The 24,986-nt window shown below is 44.2% G+C and overlaps 2 protein-coding genes across 4 annotated transcripts; both read right to left on the bottom strand.

Annotated features, from left to right (window-relative positions):
* Positions 1-823: 823 nt before the first annotated feature.
* LOC129627720 (olfactory receptor 4D11-like) lies at positions 824-15,555 on the bottom strand. 2 transcript variants are annotated; one of them, XM_055547232.1, is made up of 2 exons: positions 15,149-15,555; positions 824-2,786 (listed from the first exon to the last, which is right to left on the bottom strand). In XM_055547232.1, exons 1-2 carry the CDS (start codon positions 15,196-15,198, stop codon positions 1,820-1,822), a joined length of 1,017 nt encoding a protein of 338 aa, XP_055403207.1. In that variant the 5' UTR covers positions 15,199-15,555; the 3' UTR covers positions 824-1,819. The 2 variants fall into 2 exon arrangements, with proteins under 2 accessions (XP_055403207.1, XP_055403206.1); XM_055547231.1 differs by lacking the exon at positions 15,149-15,555 and adding an exon at positions 3,001-3,427.
* Positions 15,556-18,859: 3,304 nt separating this feature from the next.
* LOC129628630 (olfactory receptor 4D9) lies at positions 18,860-23,321 on the bottom strand. Of its 2 annotated transcripts, XM_055548100.1 has the most exons (2): positions 23,242-23,321; positions 18,860-20,344 (listed from the first exon to the last, which is right to left on the bottom strand). In XM_055548100.1, the coding sequence occupies exons 1-2, from the start codon at positions 23,315-23,317 to the stop codon at positions 19,641-19,643; spliced, it is 780 nt and encodes a 259-aa protein (XP_055404075.1). In that variant the 5' UTR covers positions 23,318-23,321; the 3' UTR covers positions 18,860-19,640. The 2 variants fall into 2 exon arrangements, with proteins under 2 accessions (XP_055404075.1, XP_055404074.1); XM_055548099.1 differs by lacking the exon at positions 23,242-23,321 and having other exon boundaries at positions 18,860-21,218.
* Positions 23,322-24,986: the final 1,665 nt, after the last annotated feature.

The raw sequence follows: 24,986 nt of genomic DNA, 5'->3' as shown, positions 1-24,986 counted from the left end.
GGATTGTAATAGACTAGCATCTAAATGACATACCCACAGGCACCATGACAATTCTCCTAGAGGAGGAAATGGCAACCCACTCCAGTATTCTTGCCGGGATAATCCCAAGGACAGGGGAGCCTGGTGGGCCACAGTCTGACTGGTTGCAAACAGTCAGACACAACTGAGCACCATGTATCGCATCATTGGTCTTTGATGGTTGGCCTCGGAATTGTCACGGTGACTGTGGGTATGTCGTTTAGATGCTAGTGTATTACAACGAGTGCATAATGAGGCTCAAGGTCCACTGGAAGTCAAATCTTCTGCCATCTTGGACCTAGTCGGTTCTAGCCAGTTCGTCATACCCTCAAGGCCTTGTCATTCATTTAAAGGCTGTGGCCTGCCTGCTTCCCTCCTCCAGGGGATCTTCCCGACCCAGGGGTCGAGCCTGCATCTCCTGTAGCTTCTTCCTTGGCAGGCGGATTCTTTACCATTGTGCCACCTGGGAAGCTCAACACTACAATAGAGGATAAATAGACGAGCTTGTTTCAGATGCCATCAAATCCTGCCTGAGGCAACAGGAGTAGTCAGACATGCATTTAGCTGAGGTCAGGTATCTCAGATCTAGCCTTGTCTCAGCTATTTATCAATGACAAAAACTTTGATAAAATATGAACCATCTCAGCTTCTGTAAGGAAGACCCAGAGGTTTCCTTAGAAAAACAGAACTGATATCCTCAAAATGGGCAATGGAAATTTTCCACAAAGGGAAGAGTGGCTGGATTTTATAGGATGGACTCTGGTCCCTAAAGATCATTTTACTAATTGTTGCTTGGGCTGCAGAAGGTACAGCCACAACTCAAGAACTGAGAGGTAATTTTCTTTCAGATTTCATTTCCTCACCTGTAACATGAGGTGTTTGAGTGATATAAACTTTGGAGTTCCTTTAAGATTACAGCATCAAGTCCCATTGCTTCATGGCAAATAGAAGGGGAAAACGTGGAAGTAGTGGCAGATTTTATTTATTTGGGCTCCAAAATCACTGCAGACAGTGACTGCAGCCATGATATTAAAAAATGCTTGCTTCTTGGAAAGAAAGCTATGACAAACCTAAACAGCATATTAAAAAGCAGAGATATCACTTTGCTGACAAAGGTGCATATGGTCAAAGCTATGGTTTTCCCAGTGGTCATGTAAGGATGTGAGAGTTGGACCATAAAGAAGGCTGAGCACCAAAGAATTGATGCTTTTGAACTGTGGTGTTGGAGAAGACTCTTGAGAGTCCCTTGGACTGCAAGGAGATCCAAACAGTCAATCCTAAAGGAGATCAACCCTGAATATTCATTGGAAGGACTGATGCTGAAACTGAAGCTCCAATACTTTGGCCACCTAATGTGAAGAGCCGACTCATTGGAAAAGACCCTGATGCTGGGAAAGATTGAAGGCAAAAGGAGAAGGGGGTGACAGAGGATGAGATGGTCTGATAACATCACTGATTCAATGGACATAAATTTGAGTAAACACTGGGAGATAGTGAAGCACAGGGAAGCCTGGTGTGCTATATAGTCATGGGGTCACAAAGAGTTGGACACAACTTAGCAACTGAACAACAACAACATCATGAGCTAATGGCTTTTGGATCTGAGACTTAAGTTGCAGACAATCTCGCCATGACAAATCCCTACTGAAATAATTATTTCAGACCATCTTCATTAGAAGATTCTGCCATAGGGTCAAGATGGCCTCATCTGGCCTCATGATGGTCTATTGATATGGGTCTTCTACTGTGTGTGAGAAAATACTTTTCAGTTCTGACTCTTCCATTCTAGACTGCATGGTATCTATTCCTTTTCAGCAGGTCCAAGTCTTTTCTTCAGTCTCCTCATGGCTGCCTTCATCTCCTGGTTCCTCAGGGTGTAGATCAGGGGGTTCAGGACAGGAATGATGACAGTGAAGGTGATGGAGACAGCCCTGTCCATGGGGAGGGCGGAGAAGGGCCGGGCGTAGACGTAGATGCAGGGCACGAAGTGCAGGGTGACCACTGTGATGTGGGCGGTGCAGGTGGAGATGGCTTTCCCCCTGCCCTCCCCGGCCTGAGACCTTATTAGTAATAATATGACCATGTACGATACAAGGAGGAAGACGAACCACAGGGTAGAGATCAAGCCATTGTTGGAAATCATCAGGAGCTCAAGGACAGCAGTGTCCGTGCAGGCGAGTGTGAGGACCTGGGGGACGTCGCAGTAGAAAGTGTCCAGGACGTTGGGTCCGCAGAAGGGGAGGGGGAGCAACAGGGAGATCTGCACGATGGAGTGGACGAAGCCCCCCGCCCAGGAGGCCACTATCAACCCAATGCACCGCCCCCGACTCATGACGGTCACGTAGTGCAGGGGCTTGGAGATGGCCACGTAGCGGTCAAAGGCCATGACCGAGAGAGAGAAGATGTCTGCGCCCCCGAGGAGGTGGAAGAAAAACATCTGCGTGAGGCAGCCACGGAAGGAGATGGTCTTTCTCTCCGAAAGAAGGTCCACTAGGACCTTGGGGGCAGTGATGGAGGAGAAGCAGATGTCCAAGACGGAGAGGTTGCGGAGCAGGAAGTACATGGGGGTCTGGAGGCGAGACTCGCAGCTCACAGTGACCATGATGAGGAGGTTGCCCAACACGGTAGCTGTGTACACCAATGATAACAAAAGAAATAAGACCCGGCTCAGTTCTCGGGACTGGGTCAGTCCTTGAAAAATAAATTCTTCCACTCTGGTATGATTTCCCTGCTCCATTGGGTCATGTTTTTTCTTCTTTCTCAACTTCCTGGAGAGAAGACAGAAAATGGAATACAGAAAAGATATCATTAAAAACCAAAGGAGTGTGAATTGTATGACTGGATTGCCTTGGGTGTTATTTTTGCAGTTATTTTCCTTGTGGGGAAAGACACCAACTCCTGTAGATGGTGTTTTTTGAGTTATCTCAGAGCAAAACAAAGAGTGGGTTTTCAAAGGAGTATTTAATTAAAACCTTTACATACCATTCATGGGGTTCTTGAGGCAAAAATCCTGGAGTGGTTTGCCATTCCAGGGGTCTTCCAGTCATGGCACATAGAAGGGGGAAAGTGGAAGCAGTGACAAATTTTATTTTCTTGGCTCCAAAATCACTGCAGACAGGGACTGCAGCCATGAGATTAGAAGACGCTTGCTCCTTGGAAGGAAAGCTATGACAAACCTAGACAGCATATTAAAAAGCAGAGACATCACTTTGCCGACAAAGGTCTGTATAGTCAAAGCTATGGTTTTTCAAATAGTCATGTACAGATGTGAGAGTTGGACCGTTAAGAAAGCTGAGCAGGAGGAACTGATGCTTTCAAACTGTGGTGTTGGAGAAGACTCTTGAGAGTCGCTTGAACTGCAAGGCAATCAAACCAAAGGAAATCAACACTGAATATTCACTGGAAAGACTGATGCTGAAGCTGAAGCTCAATAGTTTGGCCACCTGATTCGAAGAACCAACTCATTGGAAAAGACCCTGATGCCGAGAAAGATTGAAGGCGGGAGAAGAGGGCATCAGAGGATGAAATAGTTTGTTAGCATCACCGACTCAATGGACATGAATCTGAGTGAACTCCAGGAGACAGTGAAGGACAGGGGAGCCTGGCGTGCTGCAGTCCATGGGGTTGTGAAGAGTAGGATATGACTTAATGAGTGAACACCAACAAATTAATTAAAACACCTTAATTAGTACGTTATTCTTATTAAAATTTTTATGTCTCATCATTTTATTTATTTATTTATTTTTTTAATTTAATTTTATTTTATTTTATTATTATTTTTTTTAATTTTATTTTATTTTTAAACTTTACATAACTGTATTAGATTTGCCAAATATCAAAATGAATCCGCCACAGGTATACATGTGTTCCCCATCCTGAACCCTCCTCCCTCCTCCCTCCCCATTCCATCCCTCTGGGTCGTCCCAGTGCACCAGCCCCAAGCATCCAGTATCGTGCATCGAACCTGGACTGGCAACTCATTTCATACATGATATTTACATGTTTCAATGCCATTCTCCCAAATCTTCCCACCCTCTCCCTCTCCCACAGAGTCCATAAGACTGTTCTATACATCAGTGTCTCTTTTGCTGTCTCGTACACAGGGTTATTGTTACCATCTTTCTAAATTCCATATATATGCGTTAGTATACTGTATTGGTGTTTTTCTTTCTGGCTTACTTCACTCTGTATAATAGGCTCCAGTTTCATCCACCTCATTAGAACTGATTCAAATGTATTCTTTTTAATGGCTGAATAATACTCCATTGTGTATATGTACCACAGCTTTCTTATCCATTCATCTGCTGATGGACATCTAGGTTGCTTCCATGTCCTGGCTATTATAAACAGTGCTGCGATGAACATTGGGGTACTCGTGTCTCTTTCCCTTCTGGTTTTCTCAGTGTGTATGCCCAGCAGTGGGATTGCTGGATCATAAGGCATGTCTATTTCCAGTTTTTTAAGGAATCTCCACACTGTTCTCCATAGTGGCTGCACTAGTTTGCATTCCCACCAACAGTGTAAGAGGGTTCCCTTTTCTCCACACCCTCTCCAGCATTTATTACTTGTAGACTTTTGGATTGCAGCCATTCTGACTGGCGTGAAATGGTACCTCATAGTGGTTTTGATTTGCATTTCTCTGATAATGAGTGATGTTGAGCATCTTTTCATGTGTTTGTTAGCCATCTTTATGTCTTCTTTGGAGAAATGTCTATTTAGTTCTTTGGCCCATTTTTTGATTGGGTCATTTATTTTTCTGGAGTTGAGCTGTAGGAGTTGCTTGTATATTCTCGAGATTAGTTGTTTGTCAGTTGCTTCATTTGCTATTATCTTCTCCCATTCTGAAGGCTGTCTTTTCACCTTGCTAATAGTTTCCTTTGATGTGCAGAAGCTTTTAAGGTTAATTAGGTCCCATTTGTTTATTTTTGCTTTTATTTCCAATATTCTGGGAGGTGGGTCATAGAGGATCCTGCTGTGATGTATGTCAGAGAGTGTTTTGCCTATGTTCTCCTCTAGGAGTTTTATAGTTTCTGGTCTTACGTTTAGATCTTTAATCCATTTTGAGTTTATTTTTGTGTATGGTGTTAGAAAGTGTTCTAGTTTCATTCTTTTACAAGTGGTTGACCAGAGTTCCCAGCACCACTTGTTAAAGAGATTGTCTTTAATCCATTGTATATTCTTGCCTCCTTTGTCGAAGATAAGGTGTCCATATGTGCGTGGATTTATCTCTGGGCTTTCTATTTTGTTCCATTGATCTATATTTCTGTCTTTGTGCCAGTACCATACTGTCTTGATAACTGTGGCTTTGTAGTAGAGCCTGAAGTCAGGTAGGTTGATTCCTCCAGTTCCATTCTTCTTTCTCAAGATCGCTTTGGCTATTCGAGGTTTTTTGTTTTTCCATACAAATTGTGAAATTATTTGTTCTAGCTCTGTGAAGAATGCTGTTGGTAGCTTGATAGGGATTGCATTGAATCTATAGATTGCTTTGGGTAGTATACTCATTTTCACTACATTGATTCTTCCAATCCATGAACATGGTATATTTCTCCATCTGTTAGTGTCCTCTTTGATTTCTTTCACCAGTGTTTTATAGTTTTCTATATATAGGTCTTTAGATTCTTTAGGTAGATATATTCCTAAGTATTTTATTCTTTCCGTTGCAATGGTGAATGGAATTGTTTCCTTAATTTCTCTTTCTGTTTTCTCATTATTAGTGTATAGGAATGCAAGGGATTTCTGTGTGTTGATTTTATATCCTGCAACTTTACTATAGTCATTGATTAGTTCTAGTAATTTTCTGGTGGAGTCTTTAGGGTTTTCTATGTAGAGGATCATGTCATCTGCAAACAGTGAGAGCTTTACTTCTTCTTTTCCAATTTGGATTCCTTTTATTTCTTTTTCTGCTCTGATTGCTGTGGCCAAAACTTCCAAAACTATGTTGAATAGTAATGGTGAAAGTGGGCACCCTTGTCTTGTTCCTGACTTTAGAGGAAATGCTTTCAATTTTTCACCATTGAGGATAATGTTTGCTGTGGGTTTGTCATATATAGCTTTGATTATGTTGAGGTAGGTTCCTTCTATTCCTGCTTTCTGGAGAGTTTTGATCATAAATGGATGTTGAATTTTGTCAAAGGCTTTCTCTGCATCTATTGAGATAATCATATGGTTTTTATTTTTCAATTTGTTAATGTGGTGTATTACATTGATTGATTTGCGGATATTGAAGAATCCTTGCATCCCTGGGATAAAGCCCACTTGGTCATGGTGTATGATCTTTTTAATGTGTTGTTGGATTCTGATTGCTAGAATTTTGTTAAGGATTTTTGCATCTATGTTCATCAGTGATATTGGCCTGTAGTTTTCTTTTTTTGTGGGATCTTTGTCAGGTTTTGGTATTAGGGTGATGGTGGCCTCATAGAATGAGTTTGGAAGTTTACCATCCTCTGCAATTTTCTGGAAGAGTTTGAGCAGGATAGGTGTTAGCTCTTCTCTAAATTTTTGGTAGAATTCAGCTGTGAAGCCGTCTGGACCTGGGCTTTTGTTTGCTGGAAGATTTTTGATTACAGTTTCAATTTCCGTGCTTGTGATGGGTCTGTTAAGATTTTCTATTTCTTCCTGATCGAGTTTTGGAAAGTTGTACTTTTCTAAGAATTTGTCCATTTCTTCCACGTTGTCCTCATCATTTTATTCTTGAAAAACCGCTGAATGCTCTGAGAAGTGAAGAGACTAGCTTTGTTTTTGTTTTCAATGAACACTCATGCATCCAGTTGTTAGGAAGTGGGAAACACGCGGAGGGGAACGGTATAATGCACAGTCTGTGGCTCTAACAGAAGCTCGTAGTTTCTCCTTCATTGTCTTCCACTGGAGACAATCTACTTTGCATAGTCTTGCTGGATCTTCATGATACCAGTGATCAGCACTAAATTAAGGCCAGAAAGACAGTTTCTGTTTTACTTTCTCCTTAGGACAAACAGCTTTGCAGCAGCTGAGACAATTTAATTGGGTGCATCTCTCTTTCTTTCTTTTTTTATTCTTCCCTTCCTTCCTTCTCCTCTTTCTTCTTCTTTTCCTTCTCAATCTCCCTTCTCTTTGGCGTCTTGCTTTCCTCTGATTTCTGTGGCCCAAGATCAGGACTTCGCAACTACAGTCTCTGCTCTTCATAATGCTGTTGCCAAAGACCTCACCATCCTGGCCCCTGGACCAGTGCTCTTCCTTCCTCAGCCTCCCTCCCTTTTGTCACCTACATTTGTGCGTCACTTCGGTATTTGTAGAGGCTTTAGTTTTGCACAAAGAGCAAAATGTTAGTATCACACACTGCTGTATTTAAAATGGGTGACCAACAAGGACCCAGTGTACGGCGCAGGGAACTCTGCTCAGTGTGCTGTGGTAGCCTGGATGGGAGGGGCTTTGGGGGAGAATGGATTTTGCTCCGTGTATATGCATGGTTGAGTCCCTTTGCTATTCACCCGAAACTATCACAGCATTTTTAATGAGCTGTACCCCAATACAAAATAAAAAGTTCAAAAGAAAAAAAAGATGTTAGTATCAGCAGACCGGAATTTGTGTGTGTGTGTGCAAATTTACTCTACTGAATGCAGCTGATCTACAGTGCATGTACATTTCTGCCGGGCAGCAAAGTGACTCAGTTACACACATATTCAGTCATTTGCATTATGGTTTATCACAGACTATTGAATATAGTTCTGTGTGCTATAGGGACCTGGTTGCTCATCCATTCTGCGTATAATAGGTTTGCATCCGCTAGTCCCAAACTCCTGATTCATTGCTCCCCACCCGCATCCTTGGCAAGCACAAGTCTGTTCTGTATGCAGCAGACTTGAGTTTGAACGTAGATGCTGCCACTTAATTGGCAGGTAACTCTTCATCATCCGTAAAGCTGTTTGTTTTCCAGGACTGTGGACCTTGAGGAGACTTGCTTAATACAGTCAACCTGAGGCGACACAGACCGCAGCTCCCCCACGTATAATGCACTTAACATTTTGCAGGGTCAGTCTTTTATACATTTTTTTTTTTGAAAACGCTGACAAAAATGCACTTTTATACTTCTGTTATAAAATATGGTTCTTTGAAATAATTGCAACTATTATCTAATCTAGCATCTCAAAAGCAGATATGTTCTGTACAATGGGATATTATTCAGTGATCACAGGAAATGAGGTACCAAACCAGCAAAAGATGGGGATGAAATGTTATTCATAGTACTAAATAAAAGAAGCTGATCTGAAAAGGTGTTTACTGTATGATCCCACTATATGACAGTCTGGAGATGACAATATAATAAATCATAATTGAAAGATTGTAACACAATTATAATAAAATATTAATGGCTGCTGGGGGCTGGGTGTGGAGGCTGGGAGGGATAAATAGATGAGACACAGGGAATTTGGGGGGCATCCCTTGTGGCTCAGAGGGTAAAGAATCTGCCGGCCAATGCAGGAGACCCGAGTCAGTCCCTGGGTCAGGAAGATCCCCTGGAGAAGAGAATGCCAACCCACTCCAGTCTTCTTGCCTGGAGAATTCCATGGTCAGAGGAGCCTGGCAGGGTACAGTCCTTGGGGTCGCAAAGAGTCAGACATGACTGAGCGACACACACACACACACACACACACACACACACACAGGATTTTTAGGGCACTGAAGCTAATCTGTATGCCGCTCAGATTGCGGGTACACGGCACCGTGTAAACCCATAGAATGTACAACACCGAGTGGCGTTTAAGATCAGGGTCTCAAGCTTTCAGTGGGTCGTGATTGGACTTTTCACACGTATGGAACACCTTCATCTTGCACAAGCACACGTAACATTCTTGCTTTCCAGTATGTGGAAGGATTTGGGTCACATACTTGAATCAGTTACTGCCAGGGGAAATTCTACACTGAAGCCACATTTGCACTCATGATTCAGGTTAGCTTAAAATATTATAAGTTGTTATTCTAAAAAGCTTTAAGAACACTCTAATTTTCATGCTATCGTTGTTAGTGATACTTAAAGAATTTTCAGCAAATGCTTAAAAATCATTTAAATCATGCTTTTAGGAAATACTGCAGTTCTTCAATACTAGGTCATTGAAGGGTAGATCTACTTTTTAAAAAACATTACTAAAATCATGCAAGTACTATACTCATCTATGACATATGTTTTATTATTCTGTTATTATTGGCAGGAAAATGGAAATACTCAGCACTAAGTGAGTTAATGGATAAAAGTGAATAGCCATTATCTTTTATGGATAAAACCCATAATCTGTTTTTATGATTAAGCTGTTAGCACTATTTGAACTATTGTTTTTTATTGGAAAGTATAAGAATGTGATAAGTGTCTATTTTACTCCCTTTTTAAAAGTAATGCTAAAGTATCAGTATTGTAAACACATCTAGAATATGGAAAACTGTGACTGCAACCAACTTTGCTTTCCTCATACTAAACGATCGTGTGTGCCATGGGAAGGAAACTTAAAATTTCCTTTTTTCTTTTCTTTTCTTTTTTTTTTTTTAAATTTCCTTTTTTCTTAACAAAAAGAGTGGGCCCTCATGCAAACCATGGACTTCAGTTAAGAATAATGTATCCATCCTGGTCTGTCACTTTTTACCCAATGGAGCCCACTGTAGACAGTGGGAGTAATAGGGGCAACTGAGCTGGTAGTGGGGAACGGTAGTTGATGGGAGCTCTCTGTACATTTTGTCCAATTTTTCTGTAAATTTAAAATTGTTCTAAGAAATAAAATCTATTCTTCTGAACCTCCCCGCCCCAACACAGATACCAAAGGATAAAACAATTTAGAACATTTCTACTTTGCAAAGGAACACAATTTTTAAAACGCTTATCGCCCAGTTTCATTTGCTGATCCTAATTTGTTGCTGTTCTCCTGTTTCCAACCCTGTTTTAAAGAGAGTATTTAGAATGAATTCTAGTTTGGGTGTTAACAGGCATCAGTCTATTGTGATTTTACCAACAAAAAAACTATCCTTTGCACCTTTTTTCTTTTTTTAAAATCAGCTTTGTTGAGGTGTAACTTACTTGCAATGAACTACTACACACATTTAAAGGTTTGATGAGCTTTGACATATACATACACCCATGAAACCATCACCAAATTAGGATAAGGAACATCTCCCTCACCCCAAAGTTCGCTTGTGCCCCTGAGAACCGCAGAATTTTGGCACCTAAGGACTCTGTCCAAACCTGCAAAAGAGATGACCAGACCACCGCATGGCCTCTGGAGACACAGGACAGTGTCCTTACGATGACCCCAGGCCCTCATTTACAATGCCTGCCTGGGAAAGCACAAAGCTGCCAGGAGAATTTACTGTTTGTTCCAGCCAACATCAGAGGTGGCCCCCGATCTCCCTTGCTTAGAGCATTTACGGACCAGTCCTGGCAACTGTCAGAGAAGGCAAAGGCAAGGCACTCCAGTACTCTTGCCTGGAAAATCCCATGGACGGAGGAGCCTGGTAGGCTGTAGTCCATGGGGTCACGAAGAGTCTGACACTTACTGAGCGACTTCCCTTTCACTTTTCACTTTCATGCATTGGAGAAGGAACTGGCAACCCACTCCAGTGTTCTTGCCTGGAGAATCCCAGGGACGGCGGAGCCTGGTGGGCTGCCATCTGTGGGGTCGCACAGAGTCGGACACGACTGAAGTGACTTAGCAGCAGCAGCAGCCTGGCAACTGTGATGTGTATCTCTTGCAACTTACAAGCGTCTCTTTCAAGGACCAAGAGCCATTTCTTTGAATGTGATCATCATGAAGGAAGGAGCCTCTGTCTCCCAGTCTGTGCAGGGGGGTGTCTTACATAAATGCCGCTGGCAGACAAGTGGCCTGACCGCACTGACCCTGACCAACTCTGCCATTTTCTGCTTTTTCGACTCTGCCGAGCCCTAGCTTGTCCCCCTGCTCCGCGCCTCCTTGGATCACTCTGGGTAAATAGGCGCGGAGCTCAGTTCTTTCACTGCTGTTCTCACGACGTCAGGCTGTGTTCACCTCTGACTCTTCTTTTTCTTCTTTCTGTGTCCTTCCCACTTTGAAGCCATCCTTTTGTTCCGCTATTGCTGTTGCTCGGTCGCTCAGTTGTGTCTGACTCTTTGTGACCCCATGGACTGCAGCACGCCAGGCCTCCCTGTCCTTCACGATCTCCCAGAGTTTACTCAAACTTATGTCCATGGAGTCAGTGATGCCATCCAACCATCTCATCCTCTGTCGTCCCCTTCTCCTCCAGCCTTCAACCTTTCCCAGCATCAGGGTTTTTCCCAGTGAGTTGGCTCTTCACATCAGGTGGCCAAAGTATTGGAGCTTCAGCTTCAGTCAACGACTCAGATCTTTGGATCCCACTGTACTTTATGTCTTTGGATCCCACTGTACTTTATGTCTCATTTTCTCATCAGAACAGAACTTCACGTTGCAAACTTTCCTCCTATTCTCTTTCCTTTGAAGGCCAAGCCGAGCAAAGCTAATTTTCCTGGCTTACTCCCAGTGACCTACAAATCCATCAATAACTCCCCAAAGATTTCATCCCCTTCAAATGCTTTCTGTTTTTAAAAGGGCCACTTATTTTTTTTTCCAGAGTAAATATTTTAAAAGATTTTTGAAATAAAGTGATCAGAACATAGGCAGCTTTTTAGTTTTTTAGATAATGCACAGAGGATTTATTTTTTTAAAATTTAAACTACAGTGGGAAGTATTGTGACTCAGAAAGAAGATACCAGCTTGGGAGATTTGAACTCTGAGGACTTCACGAAGCAACAGTGGAAGTTTTAAAGGCGTCTAAACTCTAGGATGTGTAGTCTCTTCATGCGTGAAACGGGGGCACACGCTGCCTTGAGTCCCTTTGTAAGCAGGCAAGGTCTGTCCGGCATTACACAATATTAAATGGATCCATCGGTCCAGGTAATTTCCAGACCTTTGCAGCTCTTTTAAAAAAATTCTTTTCATTTTTTTAAAAATTAGAAATATTTTTGACTGCAGCATGCGACACGTGGGAGCTTAGTTCCTGACCAGGGACGAGCCTGTGCCCCTTGCGTGGAAGTGTAGTCTTAAGCAGTGGACTTCCAGGTAAGTCCTCTGGAACTTTTTAAAAATAAATATATATTAAATTATTTTTTGTTTAAGTATAGTTGACTTATCGTGTTAGTTTCAAGTGTACAGCAAAGTGATTCAGTTTTATATATACATATATGTAAATATCTATATTCTTTAAAAATATTTGTTTCCATTATGGCATTATAGTTGATTACAAGATATCGAATGCAGTTTCCTGTGCTATATAGTAAATTCTTGTTTATCTATTTTAATATATGACAGTGTGCATTTGTTAATCCCAGTTTATTCTCACCCCCTACCCCAGCTCTAGACCTTTGGAGCTTTAATTCTCAATTGTTTTAAATAGTGTTGCCCTCAATTATCTTGTGATGAGTCTAAGATTGTATTCTGTCTATTGCTTACCAGCATTTGAATCTCAGTTAATCTATAAATCTCAAGTGTGTCTTGGAAGTTAACTGATGGCTGATTGGTGGCAAGAAATGCCAGGGGCAGTTTGTCCTAGTGGTGAGAAGAATGGGCTTTGAAACCCAAAGGCATGAGATTCTGTGCAGAAGGGAGTGGTGCAAGGATCACTGATCCAACTGAAAAATGCTGAAAATGCTGCTCCTCCCTCCACAGGATATTTGCACAGCTACGAGAGTAAACGCGGAAGGGGGAAGATAGATGAGAGTCCCTGTGTCTGTGTGTCTGTCTGCAACAGGAGAGAAGGAAAGAAAGCATAATCAAATACAGACCCTGGAACACTCTTGACTGGATTTTACCGCTGCTGGAGCAGCTAATGACTTTTTCACGCCTCCTCTAACTTTATTCCTGGAAAAAACATTCTGTCTAATCTTCTCATAATCATTCTTCCTTGTATTGTCAGGATTCTTCGGCAGAACATTCAGAAGCTTGTGACTGAGCTGCATCTGGCTGTTTTAAGAAATAAAAAAGGGGGAGATGCCAGGAGCCGGCATATTGCATATTGAGTGCAGCACTTTCCACAGCATCATCTTTCAGGATCTGGAATAGCTCAACTGGAATTCTATCACTGCCAGGAGCCAGCGTGAGGAGCTCCACCCATGACAAAGGTCATGAGGAAGGAGGCTCGGCATACGCAAAGGCGGGATCAAGCCTTAGGAGTTCCCCTGGAAATTCTCGAGCATCTACCCCCCAAAACCAGAGTCTGCCTACTTTCTGCTTTCACCTACACCTCTGACTTTACGGGGGGCTGTCCCCCACTACCTCTCTCTGAAAAAAGAGTTAACTTACAGCTCCAGTTAATAAAGTTCCTGGGTGTGACAGTGTTTCAACCTATGAACTCCTTTGGAAGTCCTCTAGCCTGCCTGAATAGGTTTTTCCGGCCACATGTGATTGCTCAGAGCCTCCCAACTGTGAGAGGCATGAGATATTCTAAACTGTCTAAATACAGATTCCTTTGAGCAGTTAAAAGATTGATTGGAAATTGTATTGGTGAAGGGTTTTTCACTTGTTGGGCCAATGTTTGCTAAGTCTCCATATCCCTTACCTGCTGTGTCCCTGGCAGTGTATTGATTAATATAATTGGTGTAAGTAGTAGCTTTAATGTTTGTAACCTGGGACCCTTGAGTTAATTCTTTTTTTTGTTATAGCCCACCACACCTTTGCTCTGTAGGAATGCAACTTTATCTAATGCTTTTGGAGGGTGGCTCCTGACCAATCACCTTTAGAGAAAAATAAGCTTTCTGAAGAAAGGGTCTTAAAATGTTAACAGGCCTCTGGGCCAGAAGATGATGCAAATCACCTAAGCTTTTGCATATGATAAGTTTGCAGGAAGAAAGCCTGGCTTGCTGCATGACTCTACCCCTTCCCCCATTATCCTCTATGCATAACTTAAGGTATAAAAACTACTTTGGAAAATAAAGTGCGGGCCTTGTTCACCAAAACTTGGTCTCCCCATGTCGTTCTTTCTCTCACTTTCTGGCTGAATTATTCAGCCTCTTTTCTCCACTGAATTTCCTCACTGAGCTATCCTTATTCTATTACTCTTTATATCCTTAATTAAAGTTTAATTAAGCAGTTGTTTCCTGATCCTCGCCGACGCAGTCCCCGCTTGGAATTCCCTGGATCCACCGGGGCTGGACCCCGGCAGAACATTACTGTTTATGTTTGCTTTATTTTTTGCTTTTGGCAAGAACGAGTTCAAGACCCCAAGAATTTCTTTACAAGTAGGTCCAGGGACCAGTCGAGAGGGTAGCATTGACATACACACCACTATGCGTAAAACAGACAGCTAGCGGAGCTGCTGTGCAGCGCGAGGGCCTCAGTGCGGCGCTCTGTGCTGACCTGGAGCCTGGGGTGGGAGGGGATGTGTGCCTACACACGGCTGGTTCACTTTACCGTACTGTGGAGACTATCCCAACATTGTAATTATATTTCAATTAAAAAAACAAACGTGCTGCTCACAAAAGAAACCCTCATAAAAGCAAAGTGATAACTTCTAAAGGGAATATTTTAATCTAAATAATGAAGTTTAAAAAGAATAATAATAATAATAAAGGGCCAGAGAAACCCATTCTGATAAAACAGGCTAGGGAATTCCCCGGCCGTCCTGTGATCAGGACTCCGTGCTTGCACTGCTGGGGCCTGGGTCCGAACCCTGGTCAGGAACCTAAAGATCCTGTGAGCTGAACGGCTCAGCCGAAATGCAAAACAACAGTAGCAACCAAACAGCAACATCCCCCAACCAAAACAGGCTTAAGGAACGTCACGGAGCCCCCAACTTGAGGGACTCCTCACCCCCTCAACTGTCCACCAAGCGTGTGCCCCCTGGGGCCCTCTTGACAAGCTGACTTCTCTCTGCTCCTCAAGGACCCTTCCGAATACTGAAGGGCTAATTGCGCTGCGTCTCTGAAGTTTTGAGCTTTAACGTCCAGCATCCTCTACCTTTCAGGAGCATTATTAACATTCAAAGTATTTCTGAAATCCACAAGAAGATTTTCCAAGCTGGTACTGCATGCGCACACAGGCACAGACGTACAGTCAGACACACAGGCCCGCACCCCAAAGCCCCTAAATAGAGCCACTTAGAGCTCCTGACCTCTAACTCCTACCTGAAAGTAGTGCTGGCCGTCCGGGGGCATACGCTGATCTTAGGAGTCATGGATGCTCATGAGCAGTCCCCTTTAAGGCGGGCGTGCAGCTGGGGGTTGGCCGCACAGTATCTTCTCTCCTGCTGCCCAAGGCACAGGGCGGGCTCCAAGAATCGCCTCCGCGTGGTCCTGCCACCCAGCCGCAGGTGCGGCTGCCCCGAGTGCCAGTCCCTCGGCTCCGGGCGTGCTTCCAGATGTGATTGTTGAACTTGAGTGGCCAGACTTTCCTAATGGGATGCCGTTCCCTTGAGTCTTATTAAGAAATTGAACATGCGCCGGAAAAGGTATGCGGACGCGCACATCTTGGTTTTGAAATTCTCCTAGTGCGGGGGAGGAGTGACTTCTCTTCGATCTTCTGATTAGAACCCGAGGATCTTTGCCTGAAGGGCTCACGGGGACAGACAGGATTCTGTCTCCTTAAGAGGTGGAACTCAGGGAAGATGAACAGAACTCCCAGGAGAGTGTGTGCAGCGTACTTAATTTCTTTTTCTTTTTCTTTTTTTTTTTAAGGCAGGTAGTTTGCTTGTTGTCCTGATAGTATGCATAATCAGATGCATCATAGAGACTTGGAGATGCATTTTTTCTTGTTTTCCCCCAAACTTCTCATACAAAGAAGGCACGTAAACAGACAAAGGATGGGTTGGTACCATTCATCTCTAAATATTTACTGAGTGTCTCCCTTGTTCCAGGCCCTATGAGCCCCAAAACTCCGTTTCCCCCCTCCTCTTATTTTCAATATCATTTTTGAAACCTTGTCTCTCACCATATACCCATGGCTTGTCTCACTTGGATATAGGGCACACCTACAACTCAAAACGTCTAAAATAGATCTGATCATTGCTCTCAAGAACTAAGTACTTCGGGCACTTCCCTGGTGGCCCAGTGGCTAAGACTCTGTGTTGCCAAAGCAGGGGGCCCAGGTTCAATCCTTGGTCAGGGAATTGGATTCCACATGCAGCAACTAGTTCTTTGCACGCCACAACGAAAGATCCTGCATGTTGCAACGAAGACCTAGGACAGCCAAATAAATAACAAATATTTTTAAAGAACTAGGACTTCCTTGGTGGTCCAGCAGTTAAGAATCCGCCTGCTAATGCAGGGGATCTGGGTTCCATCCCGGGTTTGGGAAGATTCCACAGGCTGTGGGGAGCCCGTGGGCCAAAGTACTGAAGCCGCGGAGTCCGTGCTCCGCAACAGGAGAGGCCACAGCGGTGAGCAGCCGTGGGCCACAGCTGGACAGTAGTCTCGACCTTCTGCAGTCGAGAAAGGCCGAGCACAGCAGTGAAGACCCCGTGTAGCCAAAAAAAAAAATAAAAAAAGAAAACCTCAATCCTTCTTTCGGTGTACCTGGCACTGTTATTCTCCTTGTCACAAGGACTCAGTATCTCTAAAATACCTCTGATACTTCCTTTTACCCTTTTTTTTGGCGGGGGGGGGGGGAGGTCTTTTGTAACTCTTCCTGAATCAATTGCTTTTAGGTTTCTTTCATCATTTGCGATCATTTTTTCCAGTTTATTTGGAGAGCTTGTCAGTTCCTGCTCTAATATTCATGCTCTTGTGCCATCCCCTTGCCTTGTGTGTGACTGGACTTAGTTAACTTGCTTCTAAGGATGAGACGTTGACAAAAATGATAGCCTGCCCCTTTCCAGATCAGGCTATAAGAGCCCGTGACTTCTGTCTTGCTGACCCCCACTTTTCCTCCTTGTTTGTGCACTCTGGTGAAGTAAGGTGCCCTGTGAGAGAGGCCCTGGAGGGTTAGAACCTGGGGATAACCTCCAGCCACAGCCAGGAAGGAACTGCAGCCCCCAGGCCAATGGCTCACTATATGAGTGAGCTTGGAAGCCGACCCTTCCCCAGTCGAAACTTGAGATGAGACTGCAGCTCTCAGCTCATGCCTTGACTGCGGCCTGGTGAGAGATTCTATGCAGAAGATGTAGCTAAGCTGTGCCTGGATCCCCAACTCACACAAACTGTGACTTAAGAAATGTGTGTGGGACTTCCCTGGGTACAGGGGGTGGGAATGCCTGCCATTGCAGGGGACACGGGTTCTGTCCCTGGTCGGGGAAGATGCTATGTGCCGCAGAGCAAGTAAGCCTGTGGGCCACAGCTGCTGAACCCACACTCTGGAGCCCTCAGGCCTCAACGACCGTGCCTGTTGCTGAAACTGCTGAAGCCCGTGAGCCCACAACAAGAGAAGCTGCCACAAAGGTGGGGAGGCCACCCACTGCAGCTAGAGAAAGCCCATGTGCAGAAACGAAGACCCAGCACAGCCATAAATAGATAAATAAAAAGAAATGGGTGCTGTTTTAAGCCACTAAGTTTTGGGGTAATGTGTTATACAGCAATAACTCATTAACATCGTACTGAGCTAATAGTCTATTATGGAGTAAGAGCTATGTGGACAATACTCTCTTTCAGACTTGAAAGACAAGTTACGTAACAGTAACGACAGCAGAACTCTGCAGATCCGTCCAGGGTAGAGTTTTGCGGCTGGAATCTCACGGTTGCTTCAGTATAGTCTCTGTGGTGCTGACCCCACTAGCATCTTGGAAACTAAGCTGAAGCAACCTGACTCTTCTTTGAATTTTTTCAAAGACATCCAGAATGACAGGATCACCCCTGAATTAGCCCATCTGTGTATATAGATACATTTATTTGCTTATGGGAGAAGGCAATGGCACCCCACTCCAGTACTCTTGCCTGGAAAATCCCATGGATGGAGGGCCTGGTGGGCTGTAGTCCATGGGGTCGCTAAGAGTCAGACGGACTGAGCGACTTCCCTTTCACTTTTCACTTTCAGGCATTGGAGAAGGAAATGGCAACCCACTCCAGTGTTCTTGCCTGGAGAATCCCAGGGGCGGGGGAGCCTTGTGGGCTGCTGTTTATGGGGTCGCACAGAGTTAGACATGACTGAAGTGACTTAGCAGCTTAGCAGCATTTGCTTATGAAAAATATCATGGAAGTTTAAAAATCAATGTTTCTGGGGTAGGAAAAAACATCACAAATGATAGGGCCAAATATATGGAATGTGTGTAGAATAAACTAGAATCAGTTCAATATCTAGTCGTTCCTTAAGAAAATGTCTCTACTTGGAGAAAAAATATGTATATATATTGATCCAAGTAAGTATTTGATGTCACGGTGCCAGACAAGTAAATTTAACGGTCTTCTGAATTCAGCTGCTTTTCCTCACTGTGTTTTATGAGGTTGTTTTGCATGTTGCAAATGGTCCAAGTCAGCTTCATGAACAACTTTTGTAGGTTACAGTCGTTTGTGGGGTCCTACACTTGGGAACAGGCTTCCCTGGTAGCTCAGCTGGTAAGGAATCTTCTTGCAATGCAGGAGACCCCAGTTCGATTCCTGGGTTAGGAAGATCCCCTGGAGGAGGGCATGGCAACTCAGTCTAGTATTCTTGCCTGGAGAACCCCCATGGATAGAGGAGCCCAGGGGGCTGCAGTCCATGGGGTCGAAAAGAGCTGGACAGGGCTGAGCGACGCATGCACACTTGGGAACACAGACTCTGATGGTATAGATCTTTGATTATTCAAAGTTTTGCCCAGTCATAACAGTTTTGCTCAAGGTAAAGTCAACAGAGAAGTAGGGGGGAAAAAAGACACCTTTGTGAAAAGTATAGAGGAGCTGGAGAACAATGGTACCAGAGTAAAGATGGAACCAGGCAGTAAAGGTGGATTTATTCTACAGATGGATCCAACTGAAGACAAGTTATGCCTTTACTGGGACTTTGATGCTTAGAGGAAGAATGTCTAATATTGGAAAATAATTCAGAACATATTTGAGTGGTGGAAATAGAACAGAACACTGGAAAGGACAGTAAGAAGAAGACACTTGTCTCTACAGGAGCCTCTGTATTAATAAATGTTGGCTTACAACAGGCATTCCCAGGGGCGCTGCTGGTCGGGAATCTGCCGGCCAATGCAGGACACGCAAGAGACGCTGCTTCAATCCCTGGGTCAGGAAAGTTAGATTTCTTCATCTCATGTCTCTTTCACTTCAGTGTGGTTCTCTGTGCATTCCAAGTGTGCAGTACTCCTTCCAGCAAACATTTCTATGTATAAAGAGACTCCTTAACACAATGTTCTAGTCCCTGTACTCTGATCCGATCGTGATTTCTTAGCAATGAGTCATAAATGCCAAAGAGATTTCTATTGCTCACTGTTTTTCATGATCTCACCTCTTCTCTCTGGGTGCAGAGCTGGATTACATTACCCAGACTCCTTTGCAGTTAGTTGGGGCTATAGGACTAAAGGCTGGAATACAGTCCACTTTCAGGACTGGCTCAAATGGACCCCTCTCCTGTGCATGTATATATATTTGGTCACATCAAGCAGCTTTCGGGATCTTAGCTCCCCGACCAGGGATTGAATGACGAGACTGCCAGAGAAGCCCCTAATATTTATCTTTGAATTCTGGTATTATCTTGTCCTCACAGACGCTAAACCCTTTCTGAATGCCCTAGCTGTTTCTTCAGTCTCTGCATGGCTGCCTTCATCTCCTGGTTCCTCAGGGTGTAGATCAGGGGGTTCAGCAGAGGGGAGATGACAGTGAAGGTCACGGAGACGGCCTTATCGGTGGGGAGGGCGGTGAAGGGCCGGGCGTAGACGTAGATGCAGGGCACGAAGTGCAGGGTGACCACCGTGATGTGGGCGCTGCAGGTGGAGATGGCTTTCCTCCTGCCCTCCCCGGAGTGGGACCTCAGCATCGTCAGAATGACTGTGTAGGAGACGAGGAGAAAGAAGAATATGAACCAACTGACTAATCCATTGTTGGAAATCATCAGGAGCTCCAGAGAGGAGGTGTCCGTGCAGGCGAGTGTGAGGACCTGGGGGACGTCGCAGTAGAAAGTGTCCAGGACGTTGGGTCCGCAGAAGGGGAGGGGGAGCAGCAGGGAGATCTGCACGATGGAGTGGACGAAGCCCCCCGCCCAGGAGGCCACTATCAACCCAATGCACCGCCCCCGACTCATGACCGTCAGATAGTGGAGGGGTCTTGAGATGGCCACGTAGCGGTCAAAGGCCATCACCGAGAGGGAAAACACATCTGCTCCCCCGAGCAGGTGAAAGAAGAATATCTGAGAGACACAGCCACTGAAGGAGATGGTCTTCCTCTCTGAGAGCAGGTCAGCCAGGACCTTAGGAGCTGTGATGGAGGAAAAGCAGATGTCAAGAACCGACAGGTTACGGAGCAGGAAGTACATGGGGGTGTGGAGACGCGATTCCCAGGTCACCGTAACCATGATGAGGAGGTTTCCCAGCAGAGTCGTCATGTAAACCAGAAACAAAAAGACGAACAAGACCCAGCTGAGCTCTCGAGACTGGGTAATGCCCAGGAAAATAAATTCTTTCACTCTGGTATAATTTCCCTGATCCATGGGGTCACAGATTCTTTTTCAAGTACATCTCTGGAAGAAATAACAGCACAGTTAAAGGATGTATTAAGAGATCTACCCTTGTCTTTTCTGTCGCTTGGGTTTTGCTGTTGGCCTGGTAGGTTCTTTATTTTCTGGGCAGGCTCTGTGCCTGCAATTCTGTACGCCATCGTGAGGGAGAAGGTGACCCACGTTTCTGACGGGAGTCGTTCGAGCAGGTCGGTTCTATCACTGTGGCCACTGAAACACTGGGGACCTCTTCGATTTTCCATGTACTATAACACGTGACACTTGCCGTGATAAAGAGTAAGCATACGCTTTAGGACACGTAAAGAAAAGACATCACTATAAGAATTAAAAGAACCCTCAAATGGAAGAAGATATTTACAATACTTATAGCTGAGAAAAGACTGACATCCGGAGTATGTAAAGAACTTCTGCAAATCAGTAAAAGAAGACAGATGAGCAAAGCAGAAAATGGCCAAAGACAGGAACCAAAACTTCACCAAAGGGCTTTTCCTGGTGGCTCCGTGGTGAGGAATCTGTCTGCCAGTGCAGGAGACATGGGTTTGATCTCTGGTCGGGGAAGATCCCGCTCGCCTTAAAGCAACTAAGCCGGTGAGCCCCAAGTATCGAGCCTGTGCTCCAGAGCCTGGGAGCCGCAATTACTGAGCCCGAGCACCCTAGAGCCCAGTGCTCCGCGGCCGGAGAAGCCGCCGCCAGGAGGAGCCCACACACCACAGCTAGAGAGGAGTTCATGCTCCCTGCAGCTAGAAAGAGTCTGCACAGCAGGGAAGACCCAGCATGGCTGAAATAATAGATGCACATTTAGGAGAAAAAAATTCACAGCAGAGTATCGAAAAGCGGATTCAACTTCATTAATTACCAGGGAAATGCAAATTAAAATCACAGCAAGAAACTGCTGTGCATACACAAAATGGCTAGGTTAGGAAAGAGGAAAAGTATCAAGTGATGGTGAAGCTATGGGACAGTTGGAACCCTGCTGGTGGGGTGTAAAATAACCATTTTGCTGTTTGATTATATCTGCTAATACTGGTATCTATATCTTTGCTGCTAAGTCACTTCAGTCGTGTCCGACTCTGTGCGACCCCAGAGACGGCAGCCCACCAGACTTCCCGTCCCTGGGATTCTCCAGGCAAGAACACTGGAGTGGGTTGCCGTTTCCTTCTCCAATGCATGAAAGTGAAAAGGGAAAGTGAAGTCGCTCAGTCGTGTCCAACTCTTAGCGACCCCATGGACTGCAGGCTCCTCCATCCATGGGATTTTCCAGGCAAGAGTACTGGAGTGGGGTGCCATTGCCTTCTCTGATACCTTTATTAGCTATTATTTTAAGATGGAGATCTATATGTATCTCTCTGTCATCCATCTACCTATCTCCATCTTAAGAACAATCTATTCTGTTCTTAGGATGTATGGACATATGTTGTGTCTACTGGGAGACATATCCTAGAATAGTCATAGCACTGTTTGTAAGTGCCTCAAACTGGAGAATGGCACAAATACCTGCTAACAGTAGAAAAGATAAACTGTTAAATTCACACACTGCTGCGTAGCAATGGGAAAGCTCTCACTACATGTACCAACATACACGAATCTCATGAATATGTGGAGCCAAATGGTCCAGGCACAAAAGATACACACACTCCCATTTTGTTCACGTAAAGAACCGAGGTGTGCAAAACTAAAGGGAGCGTGAGGGGGGCTTTTGAGGTGCTGAGAATGTTATGTTTCTTTGATCTGGGTACTTGTTGCAAAGATGTATTCAACTTGTGTGGAAGTTCATCAGACTCTAGGCTTATGTACATTTTTCTATATGTATGTACATTGTACTTCAGTAAAGTGTTAAAAAATATAAATGTGGTAATGACTTTATAATATTTTAGCCTCATGTGTAAAGGCTGCATTTCATTTCAAGGAAAATTTAATTGACTACTCAGGATGATTCCCTGGAGAGGGAAATGGCAACCTGCTCCAGTATTTTTGCCTGGGAAATGCCAAGGGCAGAGGAGCCTGGTGGGCTACACACAGTCCAGGGGTCACAAAAGAGTAGGACATGCCTTAATGACTGAACAACAACATTTTCATAATTATTATTTTATAACAAATAAACTTAAAGCCTTTATCAAGTAGACCATGAAAATTATCTTGTCTTTCCCTTGTTTATTTGCGTTGGGTCCTCCCACATTCTTGCCTCGTGCAGTGGCCCTGCTGTGGCTCTTTCTCTGATTGCGGTTTTAATTCCTCACACCCCCATCCCCACTCCTTTTGCTTTTCTAATCTTAGAAAGTCTTATAAGTTAGTCGCTCAGTCGTGTCCAACTCTTTGCAAACCTGTGGACTGTAGCCTGCCAGCCTCCTCTGTCCATGGAAATCTCTAGGCAAGAAGTGGGTTGCCATTTCCTTCTCCAAAGCTTAGGAAAAGATCCTTTAAAGAGCACACTTCCCCAGGCAGCATTCTCCTTTTATTCACATAGAAAAATAAGAGAAGAGCCCCTTTTTCATTTCATTGCTGTTAGTGCTTGTTGTTTATGTCAACAACATGGAGTGATGAGAATAATGTTATTGTGATAAGAGTAAATGTTCAGAATCATGAATACAGAAAATTTTGGCTCTCAGGAATCCTAATATTCCCCACACTAACTACTTACCATAACCAATGGAGAAATCATCCTCAAAGTCTTTGGTTAATCCGGAACGTAGAAGTATTTTAATTGACGACAGCATCTTATTCTAGAATCTTTCTTTCGGATACTGGAGTGATAAGTGATTGGTTTTCAAATCTGCTCAGGAAACCACTGTGACAAGATTAAAAGCTTCTGCGTCAACTGTTCTCCCTTCCTTCCTGCTCCTATTTTTCTTCTCTATTTCTGTTTTCTTTCCTTCCTCTATATACCATTTCTAGGGTTCTCTAGAAACCTAATACAGAACCAATAAGATCTGTATTTATATCTGTATCCATCACATATATGGAGCTTCCGTGGTAGCCAGCCAGTAAAGAATCCGGCTGCAATGCAGGAGGCCCCAGTTCGATTCTTGGGTCGGGAAGACCCCCTGGAGAAGGGATAGGCTACCCACTCCAGTATTCTTGGGCTTCCCTGGTGGCTCAGCTGGTAAATAATCCACCTGCAATGTGGGAGACCTGGGTTTTCTTTTTTTCTTTCCTTCCTCTACATACCATTTCCATGGCCATGTTAGGGTTCTCCAGAAGCAGAACCAGTAAGATCAGTATTTATATTTGTATCCATCATATGGATATATATATATGTACATATATATACACACATATGCACATTTAGTGAAAGAATTATTATGCAAAATTGACTCATGCTGCTATGGAGACTGAGAAGTCCCTCAGTCTGCCTTCTGTGAGCTGGAGACCCAGGAAAGCTGATAGTGGAATTCAGTCCTAACTCAACGACCTGAGGACTAGAGGAGACAATGGTATAAAATGATGAGATGGCCGAACTTGAGCTGTGAGGCCAAAATAAGGGGTCCAAGGACTTCCCTGTCAGTCCAATGGCTAAGACGCCAGGCTTCCCCTGATGGGGGCATGGGTTTGATCCCTGGTCAGGGAACTAAGATCCCACATGCTGCACTGTGTGGCCAAAAATAAATAATAAAATGGAAACTGGAAATTTTTTTCTTTTCTCTTTTTATCTTTCTTTCTTAAAAAAAAAAAAAAGAATGGGGGTTCCATTTCTCCCTCCTCCACCTCTTTTGTTCTATTGGGGTCCTCAACAGGTGAGATGATATCCACCTACTGGGGGATGGGTGACTAATCTGATTTACTGAGTCCCCAAATCCAAACACAAATCTCATCTGAAACAGCCTCTCAGACACACCCAGCAACCAGTTTTAATCTGAATCCCTGTGGCCAGTCCAGCTGACACATAAAAGTAATCATCATAATGACATCAAGGAAATGGTGAGTCTAACACAGATCCTCTCCTGAAGGCATTTACAGTGAAGACAAGAAGCATGTTGCAGCTCGTGGAATCGGCAGAAAGAAAAGTGCGGCTGTACAAAATCACGGGGAGATATATGAAAAACCGTCCCACTGGACATAGAATATTTGCAAACCTTGTCCAAGAGGCCTGCTGGGACAGTATCACATCCTACACTCGCATTTTGGATACACCTTTGTGGATCATCTGGAGCGTGTATGCAGTTTGGGATTGACCACTTCCTAGCTGGTTTGACCTTGGGCAAGTTACTCGATAATAGTACCAAACTCATGAGAAATACATGTGAGGGTCACAGGACGTGAATTAGAGTCAGTTCTCAGGCTGCAGCACTAGAGCTGATTTACTACCTGGTGACAGCTGGGCAGGAACTCAGGCAAACTCTGGGAGGTGGGAGGGACAGGGAAGCCCGGTGTGCCACCGTCCCTGGG

The sequence above is a fragment of the Bubalus kerabau genome, chromosome 15 (assembly GCF_029407905.1).
Source record: "Bubalus kerabau isolate K-KA32 ecotype Philippines breed swamp buffalo chromosome 15, PCC_UOA_SB_1v2, whole genome shotgun sequence".
NCBI lineage: Eukaryota > Metazoa > Chordata > Mammalia > Artiodactyla > Bovidae > Bubalus > Bubalus kerabau.
This window is presented reverse-complemented; position numbering and strand designations above follow the sequence as displayed.

Excerpts from the sequence above, each read along its gene's own strand:
- LOC129627720 (XM_055547231.1), bottom strand. The coding sequence starts at position 3,149 with ATGGCTGCAGTCCCTGTCTGCAGTGATTTTGGAGCCAAGAAAATAAAA. Across the intron at positions 2,787-3,000 it reads CCTCAAGAACCCCATGAATG|GAAGTTGAGAAAGAAGAAAA; the intron begins GTATGTAAAGGT and ends TCTTCTCTCCAG.
- LOC129628630 (XM_055548099.1), bottom strand. The coding sequence starts at position 20,576 with ATGGATCAGGGAAATTATACCAGAGTGAAAGAATTTATTTTCCTGGGC.